Source organism: Arachis ipaensis, chromosome B2, assembly GCF_059453495.1.
Source record: "Arachis ipaensis isolate K30076 ecotype BB chromosome B2, ASM5945349v1, whole genome shotgun sequence".
NCBI lineage: Eukaryota > Viridiplantae > Streptophyta > Magnoliopsida > Fabales > Fabaceae > Arachis > Arachis ipaensis.
In genome coordinates, this window is record NC_142437.1 from 94,055,998 (window position 1) to 94,067,309 (window position 11,312).

Sequence of the window (11,312 nt, forward strand, 5' to 3'; positions counted from 1 at the left end):
AATTAAAAATCTCAAGTTGAATCTTTGGTTAGCTTAAGATAGATATTGTGTATAATTTAAGTGTGGGGAATTTTATGGGAACATGGGATGATATGACAAAAGTAGGGAATTAAATTGAATGAGTTATTTGAAAATTTGGGAAGCATGCTCATGTGAAATCAAAATAATTAAATTACCATATGCATTGAAAAAATAAATAAATAAATAAAATATTAAGTAATTAAATAAGGGGATACAAAAAAAAAGAGAGAAGAAAAATAATATTACCCCAAATGCAAAATAAAAAGAATCAATGCACATGGGACAAAATTCAAAAATAAGTTTGATACTTGAGCATGTAATACAAAAGTGGGAAAAATTTGGGTAGCTAGGTAAAGTATTTTTAAATTATATAAAGTATGTATATGTTAGGTGAGATCTTAGACTAATCAAGGATTCACTTTGTTAGCTCACTTAGCCTTATATATATATATATATATATATATATATATATATATATATATATATATATATATATATATATATTACCTTTACCTCAGCCCATTACAACCCTGAAAAGACCTCATGATGTTTGCATTGGTATACTAAATTTTTGTTGATTGGTTAGATGAAGAACAAAGTTTAGAAAGCATGATTAGAGGAGAGTAGAGTGAATTACCCTATACACTTGAGAGTTAGAGTGATATACACTACCAGTGAGTGTTCAATGCTTGATTCTATGTTCCCTGCTATCATGAGCTATCTTATTACAAGTTTATTTACTTTTTATTTGAATTAGTGAAATCTGATTTATGTTTGTCTTGAAGAGCTTATTTACTTTTAACCAAGTAGGTAGAAACATTTTGCATGTAGTTGCATTCATACAGATAGGTTGCATTTCATACATTCTATCATTCCTCTTCACTCCTTTATAGCTTCTCTTGAGCTTAGCATGAGGACATGCTAATGTTTAAGTGTGGGGAGGTTGATAAACTACTATTTTATGGTTTATCTTGTGCTCAATTGAGTGGTTTTTATCAACTCTTTACCCACTTATTCATACTATTTGCATGGTTTTACATTTGCCTTCCTAATTATGTGCTTTGATTGAAAACATGCTTCTTTGGCCTTAAGTTCCCTATGTTTAATCCTCTCTTATTACCATTAGATGCCTTGATATGTGTGTTAAGTGATTTCAGAGATTACAGGGCAGGAATGGCTCAGAGGATGGAAAAGAAGCATGCAAAAGTGGAAGGAATACAAGAAGTTGGAGAAATTGCTAAAGCTGTCCAGCCTGACCTCTTCGCACTCAAACGGCTATAACTTTAGCTACAGAGGTCCAAATGACGCGGTTCCAGTTGCGTTGGAAAACTAACGTCTGGGGCTTCGATTTGATATATAATATGCCATAGTTTCTTTGATGCTAGGCGACACAAACGCGTGCTTCACATGGATGCATCGCAGTGGCGAAGATCAGCATGGTAGATTTCTTCTCCAGCGATTTCTGGGCTATTTTCGACCAAGTTTGCGGCCCAGAAAACACAGATTAGAGGCTATAAAGTGGAGGAATGCATCCATTCATCATACACAAGCTTATTCATAATTTTTAGTTTTAGATGTAGTTTTTAGAGAGAGAGGTTCTCTCCTCTCTCTTAGGATTTAGGATTTAGATTTTTAGAATTAGGATTCCTCTCAGTTTATGGTTATTTCTCAATTTCAGGTTCAATGTTCTTCAATTTATATTTCTCTTCTACTTTTAGATACTTTAATACTTTTATCTGTTAATTACTTATGTTGCCCATTTGATTTATGAATCTTTCCATGTTAGGACTTAAATTTATGTTTAAATACAATTTGAGGTATTTCAGATTTATGATTGTTTTATTCTATTTAAGATTGCTTTTAATTTAATTTAGATAATTTCTTCCTTTTGGCTCTGGTTAAGTAATTGGTGACGCTTGAGTTCTCAAATAAAGCAGTGGTTGAAATTGGGAGTTGCTAATTCCAATAACTCTAGTCCTTTCTTAGGAATTGACTAGGACCCGAGGATCAAACTAATTAGTCTACTTGACTTTCTTTTGTTTTAGTAAAGGTTAACTTAGTGGGATTAAAACCCAATTCTCACCACATCTGATAAGGATAACAAGGACAGGATTTCCAGTTCTAATACCTTGCCAAAAGTTTATTTTATTACTATTTTATTTTTCTTATTATTTAACATACTTCTTCCTTACTTTCAAAACCCCCAATTTACAAGACTCATAACCAATAATAAGAACACCTCCCTGCAATTCCTTGAGAAGACGACCCGAGATTTAAATACTCGGTCATCAATTTTAAAGGGGTTTGTTACTTGTGACAACCAAAACGTTTGTAAGAAAGGACTTTTGTTGGTTTAGAAGCTATACCTGCAATGAGGATTTATCTGCGAATTTCTAGACCACGCAAAAGTTCTCTCTTCAGGGACCATGGAAGGATATATGCCAGTTGCAGCTCAAGGATAGCAGTGTAAGAGATAAGATGATTGTTGGGTTGTCTTTGGAGATGGGTGATGGAAGAAGGACTCGATTCTGGGAAGATGTCTGGCTACAAGGTGGTTCGCTTAAGATGAGATTTCTGAGACTTTTCTCTATCTCAAACCAGAAAGGATCTGTCATAGGGGATTGTGGGTTTTGGAATGGGATAGAGTGGATTTGAAACTTCCAGTAGAAGCGAGACTTATATCAATGGGAGTTGAAATTAGTGGACCTTTTGTATGAGTCTTTAAGGCCTGTAAAACTAGCATGTAATAAGCAAGACAGAGTTGTCTGGAAGTTTGACAATGAAGGAATTTTTTCAACTAACTCTTTTGTGTAGGTGGTGCAGTTAGATACTCTTCCGGAGGATATCACCAGCTACAGTTTCACCAGAACCATATGGAAAGGTTTGGTTCCACCACGAGTGGAGTTATTTACTTGGTTTGCTTTGATAGAAAGAGTAAATACTAAAGAAAGACTACTTAGATTTGGGATTATTAGTCATGGAGACAACATATGTGGATTATGTAAAAGAGATGTTGAACATATTCACCACTTGTTTTTGGGTTGTGAGTTTACTTGGCAGGTGTGGTGTCGATGGCTTTCTGATTTCGGGAGATCGTGGTCTATCCCGGGCTCAATAAAAGAACATTTTGTGAGTTGGACAAGCGTTGTTAACAGAAAGGAGGAGTGAAACAAGTGGATGATATGCTTCTGTGCGGTTACTTGGAATGTTTGGCTAGAGAGGAACAGGCGGATTTTTAATAACAAAGAAGGTGGTCCAGAAGAGGTGTTTCAGAGATCTTTGACCAGTTATAGAGAGTGGAGTAGTTTGGATTCCTTTTGTTGTTGATGGCAATGCCGGAGATGACATCAGGGATAGTTTGCTTTCTTTTGTTTTTATTTCCCTTTATGATCATGGTTGCAGTTTCGTCGTATGTTGTTCCACTGTATTGTGTTGAGCTCTCTTGTTAAAAAAAAACAAGTTCATGTCACAGATCACGATAACAACAACAAGTTGCACAAATAGAAATTTAATTTTAAATTATAATAACAACACACAGAAGGAAATTGATTGAAACAGATTTCATAAATACAAATTTAATTTCAACAATATCAATAAAAAGAGCAACACAACAATTAAGTACAACTTTGAATCCTTCCATTAATCATTTCAGATCCTTTTCATTCAGACCAGGAAAAAAAGAAAAAAATTAAATCTACATTAAAGTTGAAGTTTCAGTGCATCAAAGTTAAGTCTAATTCTAGAAGAACCTAAAAAAGGGGATGGCATCAATGAGAAGGAGAAGTAAAGTGACAGACTTACCATAATTAATGGCGACAGTGAGCAATACTTGTTATTGTAGACTTCCTATGAACAACGAAAAAAGCCACACAGCCTAGCTCTTGCGACAACAATAAGAGAGAAATCGCCAAGGGAAGGATGCGAGCAATACGGCCCGTGATTCCAGGAAACTTGCCCGTGGAAGTACTTGCACGACCTATGGAGAAGCTATACACGGCCCATGAAAATCCTCATAAACCCTGCCGGTGAACTCTTCCCCTTCCTCCAATCGCTGGTGACTAGGGAGTGACTTGGAAACTCTTCGAGGAATGACAAATTGGTAGAAAATGCTAGAACAGAAAAAATGATGTGAAATGGCAGTAAATGAGTGAAAATTAAAAATGATGGAGACTCAGGTTTGGTGGGCAAAAAAATAGAGTAAAAATCAGGGTATAATTTGAGAGAGACACAAAGATGTTTACGGGGATTTATTTTGGCGATTATCAGTTAAAATTTTTAAATTTGGGTAGAAGACGATCGAACCAGTAAGTTGAGAGAGAGATAAAACGCGTGTTATTTCTATCCACAGTGTGAAGGAAAAAACGAAGTTTGAACAAAACATATACAGGTTATCACTAATTGTTGGGCAAACCCTGGAGAGCTTTCGACCACCGAGGAGATTTCGGGGAGGAATCAAGCGAGAGAACATAAGATGAGAAGACACCACATCCAACTCAAAACCTTAAGGTAATAAGTTAATGGGTCTCTCATCTTATAAACTCCTCACTCTTCCTTGCTTTCTTTGATGTGGGACTAACTTCAACACTCCTCACACTTGCAACATTAACAATCTTCCCCTCAAGTGTGAGCCTCCACATCAAGCATCAACTCCCATCTAACTCCTCCACCACATATGAATATTCGTCCATCATACTGCCGCAAAACACCGCGGGACACGCCGCCCGGACCACCTTTGCCGGGAAGATTTTCGATGCTTCACCTTGAATACCCCTTAAAACCACCAGACCGATTAATCATCGGCTCCGATACCACTATGTTGGGCCAACTCAACAAAAGTTTAAAATAAGAACCTGTCTAACAGCGGAAACACCAAAAATAATTTTTTCACAACCTGTGCAATTAAATGGGCAATACCAAAGATACTCCAAACAACAAATATAATGACAGAAATTAAATAACCAGACATACTCCAAACAACAAATATAATGACAGAAATTAAATAACCAGACCAGCTAAGACGAGCCATCGGTGATGGTCATATGCATAGTAGTATGTTTACGTTTAGAGAGCTGAGAATAATAAAAATCAATCAATAAAAGACAAAGATAAAAAGAAAGTAGAAGAAACTAAGAAAAATATATTAGATTATAATAGAAATTTATTTGGTGAAGTATAAAGTTAGATCAAATATATATATGTAATTAAATTTTTTAAACAAATATGCATTACACATAATATTTTATTGTAAAAAGAACAATTTTCACTTTTTTTTTTGTGAAAAATATTTTTTCATCGTAACATTACCGATTATAATTCATTGAATTTTGGAATTTTTGATCCTCCAGTTACCACTTGTCAAAAATTTCCAAAAAGTTCAGCTAACATCGTGTTAGAGACGAATAAAGATGAAGGAATAATATAACCTCCTAAAGCATCTTTTGAAGGCTCACTTACCTCATACGCTTTCTCCTTTACTTTGGCCTCAATGTGCAGCTTTAATTGTTTAAACTTCTTTATTTATTTACTAACTGTCTTTCCCGCCTCTATGTTAATGCAATTACCAAAATGACCATTACGTTTCATACGCTACAAATATTTGAGAGTGATGAATTAGTCTTTTCCACAAGAAAAATTGCCATCTTCTCGAAAGCTATAGAAGAAAGACAAACGAATCTAGTATCTAGGAAAGTGTTAAGTGAGCAATATAACGGGCAGCGATTATGTGCTAGTCTACCACAAATTTTTTTTTTTTTTTCCATTCTAAAAGATTATCTTTGTCTTCCAAAAAAGAAAAAAAAAATAAAGACTATCTTTGTCATATAACCTTTACGAAGTTGTGGAATTTTAAAAAGTGGCTTCTCCTAATTATCAAAGCGTTTAAATTAAGCAAATGCAAGTATAGCATCTATGCTCCGCTAGCAAAGTTATAAAGTGCGTCGACATTGTATCTCAAATTTTCAAAAGTATATAGAATTAGTAACTAATGGTAAAATATTAAAAATAAAATATTACTTCATGTAAAGTAGCTTGAAGGGGAAAAAAAACACACTATAATCCAAATAACTATAATAACAGCATGTTAATATATAAAAATATTCTGTTCACTTAAATTGTGACCATAGAGAATAAATATTGTTGCTCAACAGCATTATATGTTTGAATTAAATCTCGTAATAAACTAATAAGACACTCGTATATATTCTTTGGTTCAAAAAAAAGAAACAAGAAATAATAAAGGGACTGAGTGTGTTAGCCTTGAGCACCTTTGGCACCAAGTTCCTCAACCCCAATCTGCTAAAGTGTCTTGAAATTGCAACTTTAAGATTTATATGAAGTGGAAGCTGAAGAGAATCATTTCATTCAGAGAGAAAAGCAAGGCAAAGCTGCATAGTAAAATATTGAAACAAAGACAGTAAACAACAAAGGAGTTATCATCACAAAATGATAAGCATTTGTAAAAAAAGACCCTGTTTCATATCAGACCTTAAAAGGTATAACACAAAGTCTTAAATTTTATATTCTCAATTATTCATATCTTTGTCTCTCTGATTTTTACTATCTCACTTCACTTCTTCTATTTCAGGTGCTTCACTAAAAACTCCTGTGAAAATTTAAGAGGTTAATGAGATTGGAACATATCATAGAAGTTACACACTTTCACTTATCACTAAGTTTTTTCAAAGAAAAAAAAAGGAGGGTGAAGCTTGCAAGTTATTCAAAAATGGGTTCACAATCTGCTCCACCTAAGGCGAACCAGGATGACTACAAGCTGAAAGACACAAAGCCGGTGCTCGGAGAACGGTGGCCACACGGAGGACAACGTGGCGGAAGCGGATGGATCTACACCGAGAGAGCAACAAGCACATACGACCTTGTCGAACAGATGTTTTACCTCTACGTTCGAGTCGAAAAGGCGAAGGACTTGCCTCCAAACCAAGTAACTGGAAGTGTTGACCCTTATGTGGAAGTAAAAGTTGGCAACTATAAAGGGAAAACAAGACACTTTGAGAAGAAAAGCAACCCTGAATGGAAACAAGTCTTTGCATTCTCAAAGGACAAGATACAATCCTCTGTTGTTGAGGTTTATGTAAGGGACAAAGAAATGGTTGCTAGAGATGATTACATTGGAAAAGTTGTATTTGACATGCATGAAGTTCCAACGAGGGTTCCACCAGATAGCCCTTTAGCTCCTCAATGGTATAGATTAGAGGGTAGAAGGGGTGAAACCAAGGTGAGCCACTGCCACTATGATATACAAATTCTTCATTTTTATTCACTTAATCGTATCGCCTCAAACAGGGAGCCAACACTTCTGTCAATATTTATGATTTATAATTTAGGATTTAAAATTTAATATTTAGTGTTTAGAGTGTTGGTCAAATATTAGGCCCCAAATAATAAATGTTATTGATCAATTAACATTGTTCTCCTATTAGTGCAGTTAAATTCTTTCTATCCATAGAAATAGACATAACGATAGAGAGAGACTTTATGTCTCTATCTCTATCTAAACAATCAAACAAGTTCTTATATTTACTATCTCCATCTAAACACTATTTAAATGCAGTGAAAATTCTCAAACGTGAGAATTGTGGAATGTACTTATCATACTCATTCTGTATGGCTGAGTTTGGTTGCTATCCATGCTGATCGGAGACATGAATACGGTGACAAATGTTCATTGTTTGTAAGGACATGCTGACACACAATTATATATAAAATACATGTATTTAGCATCTTACTAAAAGGTTGAAACACAAATATTAGACATGAGACATGGGTTTTTTTGTTTATAATTTTATCCCATAAAATTTTTTAAAATTCCACTTTCTATCCTCATCAACTTCATCACCAACATCATCTTTTGCATTAGGAGTAAAATTGGTTCTTAAAGATAAATGTGTTTGATCTTATTAGTGTCTTATCAACTAACAAACTACATGTATTCATGTGTATCTGTGTTTGGGTATATGTGTGTCTTTATGCTTGTGTCTTCGTTATTATGATAGAGTAATTTTTTTTGAGCTTTTGACTTATGAAAAGTAGTAGTATTAATGTCTGGGAAAATTTTCAAAATCAAATTGTAGCTTTTTAAGAAGTTATTTAAGAACTTATAAAGAAATTAAAAAAAATTACTTCTCTCATAATACTATTACTTTTTATCACATTTTTTTTAAAATAAATACTTTAGAACTAAAATTCCAAACACAAAATAACTTATTTATTAACTACTTTTAATGTAGGCATTTATTATTTAAATTATTTTTTCAAAAAGAGATTAATTAAGTTATTTTTCCAAACTAAAACTTAATACTTAATACTGGTATTCGTATTTGTGCTAAGCAGGTGAGGGGAGAAATCATGCTAGCAGTATGGATGGGGACACAAGCTGATGAAGCATTCCCTGAAGCATGGCATTCAGATTCAGCTTCAGTTCATGGAGAAGGAGTATATACAATAAGATCAAAGGTTTATGTTAATCCAAAGTTATGGTATGTTAGAGTCAATGTCATTGAAGCGCAAGACATTGAACCGCAGGACAAAAGCCAGCCACCACAAGCTTTTGTGAAGGCTCAGGTGGGACAACAAGTCTTGAAGACTAAGCTTTCGCCGACGAAGACGCCAAATCCAATGTGGAATGAAGATCTTGTGTTTGTAGCAGCAGAGCCATTTGAGGAGCAGCTTGTGATCACCGTGGAGAACAAGTCTACGCCGGCGAAAGACGAGGTTGTTGGGAGGTTGTGCGTGCCATTGAACAAGTTTGAGGTCCGGCTCGACCACAGGCCGGTGCATTCGCGTTGGTTCAATCTTGAGAGGTTTGGGTTTGGTGTTCTTGAGGGTGATAAGAGGCATGAGCTCAAATTCTCAAGTAGGATTCACCTTAGAGTGTGTCTTGAAGGTGCATACCATGTGCTTGATGAATCAACTATGTACATTAGTGATACGCGGCCTACTGCGCGGCAGCTCTGGAAGCAGCCTATTGGGATTCTTGAAGTTGGAATACTGAGTGCTCAAGGCTTGCAGCCGATGAAGACGAACGACGGAAAGTCTTCAACGGATGCCTATTGTGTTGCCAAATATGGACAGAAATGGGTGAGAACCAGGACAATAACAGAGAGTTTCAATCCAAAATGGAATGAGCAATACACTTGGGAAGTTTATGATCCTTGCACTGTCATAACCTTGGGTGTTTTTGACAACTGCCATTTGGGTGGAGGAAGTGGATCAAAAAATGATTCAAGAATTGGAAAAGTGAGGATTCGTTTATCAACATTGGAAATGGATAGAATCTACACAAACTCTTACCCTTTACTTGTTCTTAGTCCCAAAGGATTGAAGAAAATGGGAGAAGTTCAATTGGCGATTCGATTTACGTGCCTCTCTTTGGCTCACATAATCTACCTTTATGGACACCCTTTGTTACCAAAAATGCATTACTTGCATCCATTCACAGTGAACCAATTAGATGGATTGAGGTACCAAGCTATGAATATTGTTGCTGTGAGACTTGGTAGAGCTGAACCACCATTGAGAAAAGAGGTTGTGGAATACATGCTTGATGTGGATTCTCATATATGGAGCTTGAGAAGAAGCAAAGCAAATTTCTTTAGAATTGTGTCCCTTTTTTCAGGTGCAATTTCTATGACTAGGTGGCTTGGTGAGGTTCAACAATGGAAGAATCCAATTACAACAATTCTAGTCCATGTTCTGTTCTTCATTTTGATATGTTACCCTGAACTGATCCTCCCTACTATTTTCCTCTACATGTTCCTCATTGGAATATGGAACTTTAGGTTCCGGCCGAGGCATCCGCCTCACATGGACACCAAGCTTTCGTGGGCGGAGGCAGCACATCCGGATGAACTCGACGAGGAATTCGATACTTTTCCAACTTCTAAGGCGCAGGATGTGGTCAAAATGAGGTATGATAGACTAAGAAGTGTAGCTGGAAGAATACAAACGGTTGTTGGAGACATTGCAACTCAAGGTGAGAGGCTTCAAGCATTATTGAGTTGGAGGGATCCAAGAGCAACAAGTTTGTTTGTGATTTTCTGCCTTATAGCTGCGGTGGCGCTATACATAACGCCGTTCAAGATGGTTTCTGTTGTTGCCGGAATATTCTGGCTCCGGCACCCCAAGTTTAGAAGTAAGTTACCCTCTCTGCCTAGCAACTTCTTCAAGAGGTTACCGTCTCGCGCCGATGGCATGCTTTGAAGCATGTATAGTTTCTAGAAATTCAGTACAGGACATGGATGCAATTTGTTTTGGTTCACTGCTTTTTGTGATTAGTTACATGTTTTGTTTTAGAACAAATTCATTATGTAATAGGTGGAAATGGGAGATCAAAGGTAACTATGCTTTGAAGGCTCCAACACTGCAAAAGAGAGAACATTTATGCAGATTAGCTTCTTTGTATGATTGTATCATTGAATTATCATTTTTTTGGTTCCTACTTTGTGGTGACTAGTGATGCAGAGTGGCCATAAGATTATTTCTTGTAAAAGTTTAATTCGTGTTGATTTGGGATTATGACTTAAAACTAAATATTAATCTGTAACATCTTTATCTATTACCAAAACCAAGCAAAATGTTTAACTAAGTAGTAAGTCCAACCAAGATGTTATAATGTGTTCCACATCCACGCGTATGCTCTTCTTTTTTTTCTTCTTTCTTTTCTCGTTTGAATTTCTTGGATCTCCTGTTTCCTTTTCCTCCTCCTCCATCATCATTATCATCATCAACGTTATTGTTATATCATTATTGTAATTATCATCACCACACCTCTTCTTCCTCCTCTTTCTCCTCCCTCTTTCTTTTTTCTTTGAATTTCTTCACATTCTTCCGTAAATTGTTGCAAGAGCATATCGACGCCAAGCAAGATAAACATTCGGCTAAAGTAGCCATGATATTTCCTTGACTCTTTTGGATCTCTTCTTACTTTTGGAGAAACACTTGGAGTGCTTCCTCTATTGAGGTTTGTAGAGAAAAAGAGAGTTCATCATTTGGGAGAAGGTCTTCATATATGGAAGATGGTTCATATTGATAAGGGTATTGAAGTGGTGTATATGGAGGTAATTGGTCAAGGGCGGCTTGAAAGTATTAGTGTTAGAATGGTGGTGATTTTAAGTGTGGTTCATATGACTCATATGGTTGTTCTTGAGGCACATAAAGTTGGTGATATGGTAGACATGGATTAGGATCATATGGAGGTGTTTGGTGGTAAAATAGGACTTGTGAGTATTGTGGTTGAGGGTGATGTTAAAGAGGTGGTTCATAGACATATGGTGGTT

At 35.8% G+C, this 11,312-nt stretch overlaps 1 protein-coding gene across 2 annotated transcripts; it reads left to right on the forward strand.

The window, feature by feature from the left end:
• The first annotated feature begins 6,244 nt into the window (after positions 1-6,244).
• FTIP1 (C2 calcium/lipid-binding plant phosphoribosyltransferase family protein) lies at positions 6,245-10,470 on the forward strand. 2 transcript variants are annotated; one of them, XM_016328140.3, is made up of 3 exons: positions 6,245-6,512; positions 6,605-7,252; positions 8,368-10,470. In XM_016328140.3, exons 2-3 carry the CDS (start codon positions 6,644-6,646, stop codon positions 10,234-10,236), a joined length of 2,478 nt encoding a protein of 825 aa, XP_016183626.1. In that variant the 5' UTR covers positions 6,245-6,512; positions 6,605-6,643; the 3' UTR covers positions 10,237-10,470. The 2 variants fall into 2 exon arrangements, with proteins under 2 accessions (XP_016183626.1, XP_088359647.1); XM_088503521.1 differs by lacking the exon at positions 6,245-6,512 and having other exon boundaries at positions 6,527-7,252.
• Positions 10,471-11,312: the final 842 nt, after the last annotated feature.